General features: G+C 38.9%; 1 protein-coding gene across 4 annotated transcripts in view; it reads left to right on the top strand.

The window, feature by feature from the left end:
* ARHGAP19 (Rho GTPase activating protein 19) overlaps nt 1-19,085 on the top strand; it is a 78,708-nt gene that overhangs the window by 47,697 nt on the left and 11,926 nt on the right. For all 4 annotated transcript variants that reach the window (XM_015062954.3, XM_053206875.1, XM_027062743.2 and 1 more), the window contains 3 exons: nt 7,896-7,961; nt 10,183-10,374; nt 15,949-16,047. In XM_015062954.3, coding sequence (XP_014918440.1) covers nt 7,896-7,961; nt 10,183-10,374; nt 15,949-16,047 — 357 coding nt within the window. The remainder of the gene's footprint in view (nt 1-7,895; nt 7,962-10,182; nt 10,375-15,948; nt 16,048-19,085) is intronic.

Here is a 19,085-nt window from a genome sequence, read left to right as displayed (position 1 = left end):
TATGGTTTCCCTCCCTCTCTGTTTTTATCTATTTTTCTTCCCTTCCCCTATGTTCATCTGTTTTGTTTCTTAAATCCCACATATGAGTGAAATCATATGGTATTTGTCTTTCTCTGCCTGACCTATTTCACTTAGCATAATACATTCTAGTTCCATTCATGTTGTTGCAAATGACAAAATTTCATTCTTTTTGATCACTGAGTAATATTCCATTGTATATTATACCACATCTTCTTTATACATTCATCAATTGATGGACATTTAGACTCTTTCCATAATTTGGCTCTTGTTGATAGTGCTGCTATAAACATTGGGTTTCATGTTCCTTTTCAAATCAGCATTTTTGTATCCTTTAGATAAATACCTAGTAGTGCAGTTGCTGGGTCATAGGGTAGTTCTATTTTTAATTTTTTGAGGAACCTCCATAGTGTTCTCCAGAGTGGCTGCACCAGTTTGCATTCCCACCAGCAGTGCAAAAATGTTCTCCTTTCTCTGCATCCTTGACAACATTTATTGTTACCTGCCTTATTAATTTTAGCCATTCTGACAGGTGTGAGGTGGTATTGAGCATCTTTTCATGTGTCTGTTATTTGGATGTTTCTTTGGAAAAGTGTCTGTTCATGTCTTTTGCCCATTTCTTCACTGGATTATTTGTTTTTTAGACATACTTCTTTCTTTCTTTCTTTCTTTCTTTCTTTCTTTCTTTCTTTCTTTCTTTCTATCTTTTTTTAACGTTTATTCATTTTTGAGAGACAGAGACAGAGCACGAGTTGGGGAGGGGCAGAGAGAGAGGGAGACACCAAATCTGAAGCGGGCTCTAGGCTCTGAGCTGACAGCACAGAGCCCGACATGGGGCTTGAACTCATGAACTGCGAGAGCATGACCTGAGCCAAAGTTGCACACTTAACCTCCTGAGCCACCCAGGGGCCCCCGGGCATACTGTTTTCTATAGTGGCTGTATTCATTTTACATTCCCTCCAGTGACGTACAAGGGTTCCCATTTCTTCACATCCTCACGAATACTTATTTTTTATTTTTTGGTAGTAACTATGAGGTGGTATCTCATTGTAGTTTTGATTTGCATTTCCCTAATGATTAGTGAGATGTTGAGCATCTTTCATGTGCTTATTGCCTATCTTCTTTGAAGAAATGTTGTTCAAGGCCTTTGCCCATTTTTGAATTGGGTTTTTTTATTGTTGAGTTGTAGGAGTTCTTTATATATTCTGATTAGTAATCCCTTATAAGATATATGATGTGCAAATATTTCCTCCCATTCTGTGGGTTGCCTTTTTACTCAGGTGATAGTCTTACTACACAAAATGTAAAAACTTCTGTGAAATCCCCCATTAGTTTATTTTTTTCCTTTTGTTGCCTGTGACTTTGATGTCATATGCAAGAAATCGTTGCTCAATCCAATGCCATGAAGCTTTTGTCCTATGCTTTTTAAAAATAATTTTATAGTTTTAGGTCTTATATTTAGTTTATAAATCCATTTTCAATTAACTTTTTAATATGGTGTTAGGTAAGTGTCCAACTTTATTCTTTTGCTGTGGACATCCAGTTTTCCCAGCTCCATTTCTTGAAAAACTGTTCTTTTTCCATTGAATAGTCTTGGCATGCTTGTTGAAAATCATTTAAGGATATATTTCTGGATTCTCTATTCAGTTGGTCTATATGTTTGTCTTTATACCAGTACCACACTATTTTGATGACTAAAGCTTTGTAGTAAATGCAGGGTGTAAACATGGAGGCCTCCCTGGGATTTATTGACTACAAGGTGGTGAGTGATCCAGAGTCCAGAGTTTAGAAATGAAAGATCAGAATCTTAGGTTAAAAAACAAAGAGTCAGGGCTACATCAGGGGCTTTGGTGCCCAGGTCAAAGATTATCATCAGTTAGAGGTCAAGATCTAGATAAGTGAATTAGAATAGTAGTCAGAGGACACCAGGAGAGAAAATGATTTTTAATGATGAACAAAGATCTTTCAGACCTGTTCATTATATACTTCCTGATGAGGGGAACAGCTAGTTCCAAAACATGCATTTATGGGAATAAGTAGAGAGGAGTTGTGATTATGAACAGTAAGGCAATTACTTGACTGTAGTTGTGAATCAAAATGGAGAGTTTCTAGGTGCAGTTCCTAATAGAACTCTCCTTCATTGAATTTTCTTGTTACTATTGCTATAGGATTAACTTTTCATAGTCCACCACTCACAAGTTAAAAGAGAAGTGGGATCTCAGAGATCTCATTGCACCCCACGGTTTTTAGCCTTTCTACTTCTGATCTCTTTACCTGTGGAATCCATTCTCCCTTGTGCATGATTTCAGTGTACATAGTTCAAGTATACAATGAGGTTGTACTTAACTATGAAGGATTTTAAGTGACTTAACACAAATTTGTTATCTTACAGTTCTGTAGGTCGTAAGTCTACAGGAGTCTCACTGGTCTAAAATCACGGTTGGCAGGGATGCTTTCATTTCTGGATATTCTAGGAGAGAATTTATTTATTTGCCTTCTCCATCTTCCAGAGGTTGCCCACATTCCTTGGCTTATGGTCCCCTTCCTCTATCTTCAAGGCTAGCAATGTTGTATCTCTCTCTTATTCCTAACTACGGCTGGGAATGGTTCTCTGCTTTTAAGGACCCATCTGAATAACCTAGTTAATCTCCCCATTGCAAGGTTCTTAACTTAGTCACACCAGCAAAGTCCTTTTTACCATGTAAGATAACATATCACTGTGAAGGATTTTGAGAATAGAAATCACACAAATCTTAGAGATAAAACAAGAGTATGGGCTCCTGGACGTAATTCAGCTTGGTACAGTTCTAATTAATAGACCCTTTCAACAGTCTGTTTTTACTCTACATTTTCCTTATATAGATTCCTGTTTCAGCTCCTCATCTTTGGGGTTTTGATTCTTGTTTGCTACTTTACCTTTGTTTCCAGACTAGTGTGAGCACTCTTTGAGCCTCTGTTGATCTTTGAAGGAGAGAAAAAACATTTCTTTTGAGATTTTAGTCTTCAGTCTCTCCTCTTTGATACTCACATCAGAACTGTTGTCTTTATGGGCATCTGCTTTACCACTTTGGCTAATTAGGTTCTTTCCTGAGCTTTTCCTTTGGATGAAAAATGGTCGATTGTTCTGTGTGCTCTATCACTTATTCTGAGGTCCTATTGTACCCCCGTTTTGTTGTTCTTGTGCTTTGTTGTGTCTTCTTCTTCTCAGGCTTCTTTGGGTGGAGTTTTTACCTCCTAATCCTCAGGTTCTGTGTTCTTTGTATTTTTTTCCTTAAAATTCTTCCTATTTCTAGTTCTGTCTTCTATTATCAGTCCCTCTGACCCAATCTGGTTTTATGTCTCCCTAACACGAGTCACAACATCTTTTCCTAGGGACTTATAATGATATACAATTAAGGCCAATTCCCATTTTATGTGAGAAGTCCTTTTGTTGATTCCCTCTGAACTGTAAAATACTTAACACCTCCAGATTTTCATTTAAACCCATCTGCTTCTGTCTCCCTTTCTGGATATGTCTTAAGCTCATAGTATCTTTTGGGGGCAGGGATTTTTTTTTTTTAATTTAAAAATTAAAAAAAAATAATCTCACACCCAATGTGGGACTCAAAGTCACAACCCCGAGATCAGGAGTCACATGCTCCACCAATTGAGCCAGCTAGGTGCCCCAGGTTTTTGTTTTTTTTGTTTTTTTTGTTTTAAATGAAGTTTATAGAATAGGTGGAGTGGGTTCTGTCATATTCTTGTTTGGAGGAAATTTCCTTTGGTTTTGAGCTCTGCTTTATAGTTTAGCAAGGTAGAAATTAAACAAGATATCATAATGTTTTTGTCACAAGACTCTTCTTAAAACTTTGTTATGAAGTTTTTCAAATACAGATAAAAGGTGAAAGAGTAAAACAGTGAACACTTATATAACTGTCAGATTCAACAAATGTTACCATTTGCCATATTTGCTTTTTTTTTTTTACTCTATATATTTATGCTTTTTTTGGTGTTTGTTTTTGGCTGAATCCCTGACAGTAAATTGCAGACATGATACTTCACACCTAAGTGCTTAAGCGTACATCTCCTAAGAATAAGAACATTGTCCCAATAGTCACAGTACCATTATCATGTCTAAGAAAATTAATGAGGATTTCATATTAGCTAATATTCAGTACAGATTCAAATTTCCCCATTTATCCTAAGAATGTATTTCATAGCTGCTGTTTTTAAATTTTTTTTTTTTTTAACATTTATTTATTTTTGAGACAGAGAGAGAGAGAGAGAGCATGAACAGTGGAGGGTCAGAGAAAGAGGGAGACACAGAATCTGAAACAGGCTCCAGGCTCTGAGCTGTCAGCACAGAGCCCGACGCGGGGCTTGAACCCACGGACCGCGAGATCATGACCTGAGCCGAAGTCGGCCGCTTAACCGACTGAGCCACCCAGGCGCCCCGCTGCTGTTTTTAATAACATATACTAATCGAGGTTCATATATTGCCTTTAATTATTATGTCACTTTTAATCTGGAATAGTCCCTATGCTTTTTCTTCATGTCATGGACTTGTTGAAGTATTCAGGCCAACTGTGTTACAGAATATTCCATCTTCTAAATTTGTCTTACTGTTTTCTCAAGGTTATTTAACTTGTTCCTATGTATCCCTTTCTATGTAGTTCCTGTAAACTGTTAAATTAGGTCTAGAGGCTTGATTAGATTCATATTAAGCATTTTTGGCAAAGATTTATAGGTGATGTTTGTGTATCTCCTATTGCATCATGTTGCATCACATTCAGAGGCACAGAATGTCAGATTGTCTCACCCTCAGTGATGCTAATTTTGCTAACTGCCACATCTCTTAATTACAAAGGTACATTTTCCCCTTTGCAATTAGTAAGTAACCTGCAGGATGATTACCTAATGTAATGATTTTAGCACCCATCTGTAATCCTGCTGGAATCTATGGTGATACTGGGTATTACAAAATAGTGTTTTTCTAATTCTGTTTAATCTTTATTAGCTGACTTTTTTTTTCCTGTGGAGGAGAGCTTTCCTTTCCTGTTTCATTCTCTCTCTTTTTTTTAATGAATACCTCTATAGACTCATAGGTTTGTAGTTATTCAAGGTGTTAGTCAATTTCAGTTGTTAATTTTAATTTTCAAATTGTCTCAGATTTGGCCAGTGAGAGCCCTTGCCAGCTCTTCCTGCTGTCTTTTTGACAGGACTCCATTAGTCTGAGTGTTTCCTTCCCGGCATAAAATGTCCCCAGCTCACTTTGCATTTGCTCTGCCCTGGGCCTGGAATCAATTATTTTCTTTAAGGAGCCCTGTTTTTTTTTTTTTGAGTGACCCTAGGTATACTCATTGTTTCTGGGGTGTCATTGCTTTCTAGGCTCTTTGAGGGCAGGAAGTAGATTAAAAATTTTTTTAAAAGCAACTATTAGTTCAAAGTAGTATCTCCAATTCAGATTTATCATTCCAGAGCTTTTTCTTGACTTCTTTTACTTTGTATCTGTTTTCAGTCATTGCAAATTCAAGATTTTAGTAGCATTTATATGCTACTTGCTTTATCCTACAATATATAAAATATCAACATATAAAAAATTAGTTTAAAAAATACACCTATATAAGCATGCTGATGGAAGTTTAAGATTCCCTTATAGTTCCTTTTCCCTAGAATATATCTCACTCAGGATGTATAATTAGAATACAGTTTTTTTTTTTAATGTTTATTTATTTTTGAGAGAGGGCTAGAGCCCAAGCAGGGGAGCAACCGAGAGAGAGAGAAGGAGACACAGAATGCAAAGCAGGCTTCAGGCTTTGAGCTGTCAGCGTAGAGTCCCACGCGGGGCTCAAAATCATGAATCGTGAGATCATGACCTGAGCCAAAGTTGGAATGCTTAACCGATGCCCCTAGAATACAGTTTCCAAAAGTTAGGTGGAATAGTTCTTTTTCTGTGCTTATGTTGTCAATCATATACTCAGATATATTCATTTTTTTCCCTGTTTGTGTTCAGTTTAGGGTTTACCTTTATTTCCTTTTGGGTTTAAGTGTATTTTTTTGACTCTGTAGTATATTTACATGCTTCAAAAGCCCAATTACACAAAAGGGTATATACTTAGAGAAATCTCAGTCGTCTTCCTAACCATTTTCATTATTTTCTGGCGTATCCTTTTCTTGTTTATCTGGTTCCTTTTGTGTTTCTTTTTAAATTTTTTTTTCAACGTTTATTTATTTTTGGGACAGAGAGAGACAGAGCATGAACGGGGGAGGGGCAGAGAGAGAGGGAGACACAGAATCGGAAACAGGCTCCAGGTTCTGAGCCATCAGCCCAGAGCCTGACGCGGGGCTCGAACTCCCGGACCGCGAGATCGTGACCTGGCTGAAGTCGGACGCCTAACCGACTGCGCCACCCAGGCGCCCCTTGTGTTTCTTTTTATAAAAGCAAATAAGTGTGCATATGTATATATGTTCCTATTTCCTTTTTCTTACATAGGTGCTTTATATACTGTTCCATGACTTTTCTCATTCAACAGTAGATCCTGGAAGTCATTCATATCAATTCATAAAGTGTTTCTTCCTTCTTTCCCTTACCCTCTCCCCTCTTTCGTTTTTAGTAACTAGATAGTTCTGTGTTGTATGGATGTATAAAAATTCATTCAACCAGTTTTCTATTAAAAGACATTTAGGGGGCGCCTGGGTGGCTCAGTCCATTGAGCGTCCGACTTTGGCTCAGGTCATGATCTCGCGGTTTGTGAGTTTGAGCCCCGCGTCGGGCTCTGTGTGGACAGCTCGGAGCCTGGAGCCTGCTTTGGATTCTATGTTTCGCCCTCTCTCTGCCCCTCCCTGCTCACACTCTGTGTCTCTCTGTCTCAAAAATAAATAAAACATTAAAAAAAAAAAAGACATTTAGGTTGTGTTTAATCTTTTTTTTTAAAGTTTACTTATTTCTTTTGAGAGAGTGTGTGAGTATGAGTGGGGGAGGGGGAGAGAGAGGGAGAGAGAGAGAGAGAGAGAGAGAGAGGGAGAGAGGGAGAGAGAGAATCTCAAGCAGACTTCATGCTCAGCACGGAGACCAACTTGGGGCTCGACCTCACAAATTGTGAGATCATGACCTGAGCCGAAATCAAGAGCTGGACACTTAACCCACTGAGCTACATAGGCACCCCCTCTTTTTTTTTTTTAAATGACAATTTAAATTGTGGCCAGGGGGAAAGTAACCATTCTGAAATATGTCCAGAGTGGTTTTTTTTTTTTTTTAATGTTTATTTATTTATTTTGCTAGACAGAGAGTGAGCGTGAGTGGTAGAGGGGCAGAGAGAGAGAATCCCATGCAGGCTCCATGCTCAGCACAGAGCCCAATGTGGGACTCAATGTCACGACCATGAGATCGTGATCTGAGCCGAAATCAAGAGTCAGAGGCTTAACTGACTTAACTAAGTAAGCCACCGAGGTGCCCCATATTTGATTTTACATCTATAGTAGTGTCTTCTCAAAAATAGTTTTCCTATCAGATTTGTTGAAGTACCATTTTGGTGGCAAGAGAAAGGAAGCTATGGAATAGGGCATTTTGAGGATCTTTTGTTTTTCTTTCTTTTTTTTTAAATTTTCTTTTAAATGTTTATTTTTGTGAGAGAGAGAGGGTGTGCATGCACACTAGTCGGGGAGGGGCAGAGAGAGAGCGGGACATAGGATCCCCCTCTGACAGTAGACAGCAGACAGCCCAATGTGGGGTTCAAACTATGCTTAATTGACTAAGCCACCCAGGTGCCCCTGGGATCTTTTGTTTTTCAGAAGTAATCTGCTAGTCCAGTTATTTTGAGAGTCACTGTTTTTGTGGCCTGAAAGAAATTTAGATACTGCTAACCATTTGTTCTTGGTTTTCTTTTAATCCCACCCAGGCTCCTGTTTATATTCGGGAATGTGCTAGATTGCACTATTTGGGCTCCAGATCTCAAGCATCAAAGGTAAGAATAGGAAATTGCTCTTAGCCTATTCAAGGAGAGAGTTAATTAAGATTAGTGGAGTTTTATTTTATTTACAAAAAATTTTTTTTTTAACATTTATTCGTTTTTGAGAGACAGAGAGAGACAGAGCGTGAGCAGGGGAGGAGCACAGAGGGAGGGAGACACAGAATCCGAAGCAGGCTCCAGGCTCTGAGCTGTCAGCACAGGGCCCGATGCGGGGCTTAAACTCACTGACTGAGATCGTGACCTCAGCTGAAGTCGGATGCCTAACCGACTGAGCCACCCAGGCTCCCAGATTAGTGGAGTTTGTTTTTTTTTTTTAATTTTTTTAACATTTATTCATTTTTGAGAGTGAGAGAGACAGAGCATGAGCAGGGGAGGGGCAGAGAGAGAGGGAGACACAGAATCTGAAGCAGGCTCCAGGCTCTGAGCTGTCAGCACAGGGCCAGACGCGGGGCTCAAACTAATGGACTGCGAGATCATGACCTGAGCTGAAGTTGGGTGCTTAACCAACTGAGCCACCCAGGCACCCCCCCCAGATTAGTGGAGTTTTATTTTTTCTTATTTTTTTATTTTTTTAAAAGGGAAGGAAGTTCTTTTTTTTTTTAATTTTTTTTTTACATTTATTCATTTTTGAGAGAGCACAAGCAGGGGAGGCGCAGAGAGAGAGGGAGACACAGAATCCGAAGTGGGTTCCAGGCTCCCAGCTGTCAGCACAGAGCCTGACGCGAGGCTTGAACCCACAAACCACGAGATCATGACCTGAGCCGAAGTCCAATGCATAACCGACTGAGCCACCCAGGCGCCCCGGGATTAGTGGAGTTTTAAAACAAAGTGTGAGGGGTGCCTGGGTGGCTTACTTAGTTAAGTGTCCAACTGTTGATTTTGGCTCAGGTCATGTGATCTCATGGTTCGGGAGTTTGAGCCCTGCATGGGGCTCTGGGCTGACAGTGCAGAGCCTGCTTGGTATTCTCTCTCTCCCTCTCCTCTATCCCTCCCTCACTCGCACTCTGTCTCTCTCTCTCTCTCACTCAAAATAAATAAACTTTGAAAAAATAATAAAACAAAGTATGAAATAAAAATAAGCCATGGAAAATAAAATGTTAGTGTTATAGTTCAAAATTATCTAGCCAGTTTGAGATAAGGAAAAAGATGGAGAAGAAAGTTATGTATTGAAACAAAAGTGCCCCCTCCACCCCCCGCAGTCTTCTTGTTTCCTTTCAGAGGTGCTCCACTGGTAGATGGTATCCTCTACATGTGAGTGATGGCATAGACTGCATGTTTGAAGTTTTTCATAAAGCCCCTATGCATTCTTACAGCATATGATATAAGCAGTCTGTAAATAGCAATGTATTAAATATTTTACAGCAGTAAATTAGTTTTATATAATACATTCTTATTTCATGTTCAGTGGTAACACTCTACCAAATGTCTCAAACGCTTGAGACCACATGAGCTTAGAAAGCAAATGTGTGATGCTTATTAACAAGATTGCATATGATTATTGCGCTTTAAAACTGAGAAGTTTAAAAAACTTCACAAGTACTTTTTAATGATTTCTATTTAGTCTGTCTTGGTTAGAAACTTAAGCTGTCATCTTATGCTATTGTTCCTGCCTCTTCTTCAGTAAATATTTGGTGTGACCTGGAGGACAGTATATGAGTTCAACTAGTGTAAGTGGAGTTTGGTTTTTCTTAGAGAGTTGTTGCCATTCCTCCACCGCTGCAGTGTAGTTACCCCATCATGTTGTCATGTGTAGGAAAGAGCACCCAGCCAAGAGCCCGTGCACTTGGTCTCCAGGATGGGTCTGTCCCTTTTAATATCTAAATGACTTTAAACTTATAGCTTAACTTCAGTTTTTTCTTTTATCAAATAGGAATGATGATAACTTTCCCTGCTTACCTCATAGGATAGCAGTGAGAGTTATATGCGATTAAAAGATGCTTTGAAAACTGAACTCTTATATAAATATAATTTTTGGTGGCAATATTCTAAATGAATTTAGGTTCTCTATGTAGGTCGTGGGAGTGGGCTGTTAATGTAGTCCATAATTAGTGATTTCTCTTCATCTGATAATTTTATGTTTAGGTTTTTCTTATTCCTTGATATAAGAGTGTACCATGTTCCCCATTTCTCCCCCCTCTTTTGTTCCAGGGTTGTGGGAACCTGAAAATAAGCTGGCAGGATACACTAATTCGCTTTTCTTTAAAATTTTCTCTAGGATGATCTTGATCTGATAGCTTCATGTCATACTAAGTCCTTCCAGCTGGCAAAATCTCAGAAACGGAACTGGGTTGATTCCTGCTCTCATCAGGAGGAGACCCAGCAGCGTACAGAAGAGGCATTGAGAGAGCTGTTACAACACGTTCACAATATGCCAGAGTCAGCGAAGAAGAAACAGCTTATTAGACAGGTACCTGAAGGCAGGAAATGGTGACGGGCTTTAGGAATGTAGTCAAGGTTGTAGAATCACTAGGGAATACTATTACAAATCTCGTTTAAGTTTTGGCTCGTATTGACCTACACTTGGCTCTGCCAAGGAAGCAAACTTGTCAGTGGAACCTCAGTGGCGGTGTCTATACTACTGCCCCACTAGGGAAGGGAGTAGAGGGAGGCTCTTGGATTTCTACAGTTAAACAGAAGGATCCAAGTGTAGTTAGAGTTTCTCTAATTTCGGTCATGTACCAAATATGCTGAGAGAGAATCAGCAGTTATACAATATATTGTTCCGGAGTTTAAATCCTTCAGATATTCTTGGCAAATAATTTAATCCTTTGGAATCCCAATTTCCTTGTTTGTAAAATGGTAATTGAAATGTCCGCGTTTCATGACTATAAACATTAGAAAGAATCTATGTAAAGTGGCTGGCATAGCAGAAAGCGGTAGCTCTTACTAATGAGTTGTTTGCAGTTAGGAAACACTATAAAGTGGGCCTGGTTTGATATTAGAAGGTAGGAATTCTGGTAGCTAAATTTGTTGATTTTGGAGCCGTGGGAACAAATTAGTGCTCTCATTTGCCATTTTGAGACTTGAAGTGTAGCAGGAGTAAATCCCAACGACTTGGTTAATTTCTTTCTCAGGAAATATATTTTGTCTCAATCCCTCTTGAATTTTAGCTGAATAGGCAAGGTCAGCCTCTTGACTTCTTATTCAACTGGGACCTTCTTGAGGGAAGTCTGTGTTTTTACTTTTTTTTTTTTATACCTAATCTCAAGCATAGGGCCAGATATAACTAAGTGCTCAGAAAAAGTTGAACTGAGCTATTCTGAATAGTTGATAGAATCTTTTAAGAAAAGTTTTCTGTTACACTCTTTGAAGTTACTTTGAGATCTAGCAAATTGTGTTATGATTGGAATTTTCAGGGGTGTTGTCTGAGTATTCTCACAGATTCAGAGCACTGCAGTGATTTAATTCTTGATAGAAACTAAGACAGCAACTTAGGTAGGACAAGTGTAATGACTTTGTCATCAAGAATGCAGAGGGTTAAAGATAATATGAAGGAAAAAGCTAGCATCATTTTTGGTCTTTTTAGAAAAATAGGAAATTATAGAGAAGGTTAAGAAGAAAATAAATCACTCATCCCACCAGGGTTTACCTTTTTGGTATTTCTTTTCGTTTTTTTCCTATGAATAAATTTTTACATAATTAGGAGCATACCACATACTTTCTTTATCTCTTTTACTAAACATTACAGCATAAGCATTTTCTCATGCATGCTTGCAAACTCCTTGCATACGTTTCAAATACTGCCATTTTGTTTTGTGGAAAGTATAATTTTACTATTTCCTGATTTTTCTCTGGTTATAAAAATAATAAATGTTTACTATAGAAACATTGAAACCTTCAGAAGAGTGTAAAGAAGAAAAATCACCTGTAATCATCCTGAGATAACCACCAATAAAAATTTGGGAGTATTTTCTTCTAGCGTTTCTTTCCATGAATATGTATTTGACATGTTTTTCTTTTGCTTGAGATCATAATATATATTCAGTTTTTATATTCCTGTCCTTTTCATTTAATATTATATCATGATCATTTTCTAGAGGCCGTGAACAAGGGTGTCTGGGTGGCTCAGTCGGTTGGGTGTCCAACTTTGGCTCGGGTCATGATCTTGCAGTTCGTGGGTTCAAGCCCCGCGTTGGGCTCTGCGCTGACGGTTTGGAGCCTGGAGCTTGCTTCGGATTCTATGTCTCCTTCTTTCTCTCTCTCTCTCTCTCTCTCTCTGTCTCTCAGAAACAAATAAATATTTAAAAAAAACAACAACAAAAGGGTCGTGAACATTTTTAACACTTGCATAATATTTCATCACTTATATCTAATGTATATACAATTTGCCTAACATTGAACATGTTTGGGAAATATGTTGTTTTTTAGCTTATAAATTTTTGCTCATAGCTATTTTCATTGCAGAGTTTTTCCTAGAAGTGGCATGATCCAAGGATATGCTTTTTTTTTTTTTTTTTTTTGGGTGTAGCTTATAGCTATTAGGTCACTTTTTTTTAAAGTTTATTTATTTTTGAGAGAGAGTGTGTGAGTGAGATGGGGCAGAGAGGGAGAGAGAGAATCCCAGGCAGGCTCTGCATTGTCTGTGCAGAGCCCAAAGTGGGGCTTGAACCCACGAACCGCGAGATCATGACCTGAGCTGAGTGGGGTGCCTAACTGAATAAGCCACCAACGGGCCCCCCCTTTTTATTTTTAAAGTTTTTAAATTTATATTAGAGAGAGAAAGAGCACGGGAGTAAGGGAGGAGCAGCGAGAGAGGGGGACAGAGGATCTGAAGCGGGCTCCGTGCTGATAGCAGAGAGCCCAAGATGGGGGTTGAACCCATGAACTGTGAGATCATGACCTGGGCTGAAGGTGGATGCTTAACCAACTGAGCCACCCAGGCGCCCCTAGATCCCTTTTAATATATAGGTCTCTCTTTCTCTCCCCCCCTTTTTCCCCCTAAAACATTGCCAAAGTTTGTTTGAATAATCTTAAATTCATTTGTTTATTTACTTATTTTTCATTTTTTTAATGTTTATTTAATTTTGAGAGAGAGAGACAGAGTGTGAGCAGGGGAGGGGCAGAGAGAGAGGGAGACACAGAATCCGAAGCAGGCTCCAGGTTCTGAGCCTGACACGGGGTTTGAACTCCTGAACCGTGAGATCATGACCTGAGCTGAAGTTGGATGCTTACATGACTGAGCCACCCTGGCGTCCCTGAGTAAACTTAAAAATTTTTTTTTTAAATGTTCATTTTTTGAGAGAGAGAGAGAGAGAGAGCATGAGAGTGGGGGCGGAGGGGCAGAGAGAGAGGGAAGAGAACCCGAAGCAGGCTCCAGGCTCCGAGCTGTCAGCACAGAGCCTGACCCGGAGCTGTCAGCACAGAGCTGACCCGTGAGATCATGACCCGAGCCGAAGTCGGACACCCAACCGACTGAGCCACCCAGCTGGCCCTTAAATTTAAAATAATTTAGATTTACGGGACACCTGGGTGGTTCAGTTCGTTAAGTGTCCGACTTCAGCTCAGGTCATGATCTCATGGTTTGTGAGTTCCGGCCCCACATCTGACTCTGTTGACAGCTCAGAGCCTGGGGCCTGCTTCTGATTCTGTGTCTCCCTCTCTCTCTCTGCCCCTCCCCCACTCAATCTCTCTCTTTGTTTCTCAAAAAATAAATAAACATTAAAAAAAATAATAAATAAAATTTAGATTTAGGAAAAGCTTGCAAAGATAATACAGAGAATTCTCACATACCCTTCACTCAGGGTACCCTTCACTCCTGATGTTAACATTGTTAAGACTGGGATGCCTAGGTGGCTCAGCTGGCTAAGCATCCGACTTTTGATTTTGGCTCAGGTCATACATGATCTGCTAGCCCCATGTCTGGTTTTGCACCATTGTGGAGTCTGCTTGGGATTCTCTCCCCCTGTCTCTGCCCTGTCTCCCTCATTCGCACTTGTGTTCTCTCTCTCTCTCTCATAAAAAAAAATTGTTAAAACTTAATGTTACTATTAACATGATAGATTTTCCTCAGATTTTATCAGTTCTTGCACTAATACCCTTTTTCTGTGTCAGGATCTAATCCAGGTTACCGCATTTGTGTTTAAATACACACATTCTCTCTCTGCACTTCATTTGTGAAAGAAACCAGATTGTTTTCCACAGACTGGATCTTGCTGGTTGCACTTCTGTGGTTTTATTTAACATGTTCCTCCATCCTCTGTATTTATTATACATTTGTAGTTAGATCTAATTATAGAAACTGATTTGAATATCAATTAGGTTTTTTGATTTTTGGTAAGAACTTCATAGGTGGTGTGAGTTTTTTAATACAGTAGTTCCTGCCTCTTATCTTCAGGGGATGCATTCCAAGACCCCCGGTGAATGCCTGAAAACTGTGGATAGTGCTGAACCCTATATATACTATGTTTTTTTAATACATACATACTTATGATAAAGTTTAATTTATAAATTAGGCCCAATGAGAGATTAACAACAATAACAATAACCACAATAATAATAAAATAGAACAGATATAACAGTATACTGTAATAAAAGTTATGTGGATGTGTTCTCTCTCAACATACCTTACTATAGTGTTCTCACCCTTCTTATGATAATGCGAAGTGATAAAAATGCTCATGTGACTTGGTGAAGTGAGGTGAATGATGTAGGCATTATGATGTAGCGTTAGGCTTACTACTGACCTCAGACCGTACATCAGAAGGAGGATCATCTGCTTCTGGACTGTGGTTGATTACAGGTAGCTGAAACCATGGAAGGCAAAACCATGAATAAAGGGGGGCTACTGTATGCATTTTTAAAAGACTCTGGACACACATTGCTAAACAGCTTCCCAGAAAATTATTAATGCTCTCACAAGCTGGATACAAGAGAACCCACCTTACTGTACCTGTCCAACATGATCAGGAATGATGGGTTGTCACTTGTCCCAATATACCCCGGAGGGATGCTTGCTTGCGAAGCTCTTTAGAAGTGACTAAATTTTCTGTCAGCTGAGATAATGTCGAGAACATTTTGGTACCTATATAATATGTATGAAAAGTGTCATTTTTTAAAGTCTCCAGAACTGAACCTGAACTGATAAAAATTTGCAAAATTAAAATTCACATGTAAAAACGATATGTCAAAAAGGAAGATAAGTAGAATTAAGTACTATGTCATTTTTTGTAACTGGGAAGATGAATGGCTAATCAAAGCATTAAATAAGACTATATAATGTCTTAGGTCTTCCATTTTTCCATGTTAGATACTATTAAACAGAGAGCTGATATTGATAAAAATGCCAATTCTTTTGAGAGAGAGGGTACGAGCAAGTTGGGGAGGGGCAGAGGGAGAGGGGGAGAGAGAATCCTACATAGTCTCCACGTCTAGTGCAGAGCCTGACTCGTGGCTCAGTCTCACAAACCGTGAGATTGTGACCTCAGCCAAAATCAAGATTCGGATGCTTAACCAATTGAGCCACCCAGGTACCCCAACAAATTTTTATTCTGATGTATTTCCTCTGATAATAATGCTGGCAAGCAATCATGATAGATGTCCATTTAAAGAGCTTTAGTCACTTTTTTATTCTGTGTGCAATTTATGTTAAATTAAGGACTGTTTTAGGTTGTGCTAGTCACTCTCTTTGTTCAAGGTACTTTCTGCAGAAAAGTTTTGATTACCAGCTGGAGATCTTGGACAAATTACATAACTCCCAGAGTCTCAGTTTCCTTGTCTGTAAAATAGGGGTAACATTTCCAATCTCATATAGTACATGTGAAAAGGAAAATGAAGTGCAGTCTTCTTAGAGTAATTTAAAAAATTTTGACTTTTTTTGGCAACATCATTTGCTTTGAGATTTGCTTGCCAACCTACCAATCCATATGTGTGGAGACTCACTTATTCCTGGATTTTTCTGGATATTTATACTTAGCTATTGATGATTACAGAATCCTATCTCTTGATGGGGGAATAATAGTAAAATGTTTATGTTTTCTCTTAGTTTAATAAGCAGTCGGTGACTCAGACACCAGGGCGAGAATCTTCTACTCCTCAGGTACAGAAGAGAGCCCGTTCACGTTCCTTCAGTGGCCTTATCAAGGTAGGTATGCTGTGCTGTCGTTTTCAGCATTGACTTAGAGAAAATTTAACAGTCTGACTTTTCTTATGCATAAACAGTTTTCTTCTATTCTTTGGGATCCTATAAAGGGTTTGTTTGTAAGAGGTTAAGGATAGAATTTGGAAAAACTTTTAGTTTTTATAGCATTTTGCTGTTTCAAATTGGAGAAGGGGTTCTGGGATTGGAGAAGGGAAGAATAAAAGAAAGGTCCTTCTCTTTGGGGGCTGAGGACAGAGTCCCATTCCTGAGCAGTGTAGAGAGTTCTTTGTTTTGTGCTACACATTTCACTGCACAATTTACAAAAGCTCTTGGAGAAGTGAGGGAGTTGACAGGCTTGTGGAAATGGTTTGGGAATGGATTTTTTTTTTGAAGTTTATTTTGAGAGAGAAGAGAGAGATGGAGAGAGCGTGTGTGGCTTGTGCACCAGCGGGGGTGGGACAGAAAGAGAGAAAATCCCAAGCAGGCTCCATGCTATCAGCGTGGAGCCTGATGTGGGGCTCGAAACCCACAAACTGTGAGATCATGACCTGAGCTGAAATCAAAAGTTGGCCACCTAACCAACTGAGCCACCCAGGTGCTCCCAGAAAATGGATTTTCTGATAGCCTAGTGAGTTTCAGGTAGCTGAAATTTTTGTAAGCTTATTATTTCAATCAGTTGTATATTTCCTCTGTATCAAATTACTTAAAAATCTTGTTTTTAAAACAAATACAGTATCTACTTCTGTGCTGTTGCTGCCCTCACTATGCTTGTAGGTTGAATTCACAGGTCTTCACGGATGATCTCAACTTGTGATTAAGGGATGTTGCCATTAGGTGGCAGTAGATAACCCAATTATGGGGTTCAAATTTTCAGGCATAAACTAAGGCAACGTCCTGGTTAACTTGGAGAGAGATTAAGCACAGTTCTGTGTTCTGCTGTTTTTATTTTAAAAAATTGTTTTAATGTTATTAAAATCTATAAATCCAGCAACATTAAGGAGCTCTGTTTAAAAGTAAACATTATTCCCTAAAAAAATAAAGACCTTGTAATATGTATTTTTTCTGTAAGCTGCAGTTGTTAGCCATTGCTATGTCATCTAGCCCTAATTTTGGTCTTAGCTATTATCATTAATAGAAGTTTAGAATTCACTCTCAATCCTGATCTGTGGGGGGCGAGTACCTTCTGCTACATTAGTCTTGCTTAACATCAAAATTGCCTTTGTGATCAACAGAATGAAAGAGCAACTCACAGAATGTAAAATATTTGTAAAACATATGTCTGATAAGGAGTCCAGAATATGTAATGAACTCTTACAACAATAGAAAAAGAAAATTAAAAAATGGGCAAAGGACTCTGACATTTCTCCAAAGAAGATACACAAATGCCAATAAACACGTGAAAATATGCTCAATATCACTTATCTTTTAGGGAAATGCAAATCAAAACCACAGTGAGATAGCAAGTCATACACAGTATGATGGCTATTATTAAAAAAACAAACAAGCAGGGGTGCCTGGGTGGCTCAGTCGGTTAAGCGTCCAACTTCAGCTCAGGTCATGATCTTGCGGTCCGTGAGTTTGAGTCCCACATTGGGCTCTGTGCTGACATCTCAGAGCCTGGAGCCTGCTTCGGATTCTGTGTCCCTCTCTCTCTGCCCCTCTGCCGCTCACGCTCTCTCTCTCTCTCTCAAAACTAAATAAACATAAAAAAAAAAATAAAAAAACAAACAGAAAAGAACAAGTGTCAGGGAGGATGTGGAGAAATTGGAACCCTTGTGCACTATTGGTAGGAATGGAAAATGGCGCAGCTGCCAAGGATAACAGTGTGGCAGTTCCTCAAAAAATTAAAAGGATTTTACCATATGATTCAGCAGGTCCACTTCTGAGTACACACCCAAGAGAATCAAAAGCAAGGGTAAGAACCAGATATTTGTACACCCATGTTTGTAGCAGTATTATTCACAACAACCAAAAGGTGGAAGCCACCTAAGTATCTGTTGACGGATGAATGGATACACAAAATGTTGTATATACACGCAGTGGAATACTCTTCAGCCTTAAAAAGGAAGGAAATTCTGACATATACTACAACGTGAATGAACCGCGAGGACATTATGCCAAATGAAATAAACCAGTCATAAAAGAACACGTACTATGTGATATCATTTATACGAGAGACCTAGAATAGTCTAATTCATGGAGAAAGAAAGTAGAATGGTGGTTGTTAGGGGCCAAGGGTTTGGGGCGGGGGGAGTTGGGAATTATTGTCTAGTGGGTACACAGTTTCTATTTGGGAAGATGAGAAAATTCTGGAGGTGGATGGTGTGATGGTTGCACAACAATATGAATGGAAGTAATGCCACTGAACTACATACTCAATACGGTTAAAATGGTAAATTTTGTGTTGTGTATATTTTACTATAATTAAAAAGTAATTTATTTTGCTAGAACCCTAGCAGTATACTCACCTGCTTAGGTGTAGTTCATGAAATGAACATCCTTTTTGGTTCATTTTACTTGGAAGTCTGTCATTTCCTCTGACTTCCTGTCATTGAGATTATTGATAACAAGAAAAGTTGTTAGTCAGATATTTCTCTATGTGTCAGTCAAACAAATGTTTCTTTAACTGAAGCTACATGGTGTAGTTTTCTCTTTCTAGTGAGGTCTCTGCGGTGGCTCTAGATGTCATGCTAAGTGTTGCTTCAGATGTAAATATAGAGTATATCCTTTTGGCAAGTGCCCACTTAACTTACTGAGAGAGAATTTAGAGCTTTAGAATTATAATAGAGTTTATAATTCTGCCAGGAGAAAACATTTTAGAACAGCAACTTTAAATACAAACATTAACAAATTTTATGAAACAGAAGGATAAAGTATTTTTGTTCTAAATGAAGAGACTTTTGAGCTAATAATAGAGGTTTCTGCTCAATAGAGACGGGGTAATGAAATGTCTTTTTAAAAGTTCATTGGAAGCTTTACAGCCTGTCCTATGGCTCCTAGGATCCCCATTTCAGCTTTTCTGAGGTGATACCTGATTTCAG

This window comes from Acinonyx jubatus, chromosome D2, assembly GCF_027475565.1.
Source record: "Acinonyx jubatus isolate Ajub_Pintada_27869175 chromosome D2, VMU_Ajub_asm_v1.0, whole genome shotgun sequence".
In the NCBI taxonomy this organism is placed as follows: Eukaryota; Metazoa; Chordata; class Mammalia; order Carnivora; family Felidae; genus Acinonyx; species Acinonyx jubatus.
Note: the sequence above shows the minus strand (reverse complement) of the source record. Positions and strands in the feature narration are given on the sequence as shown.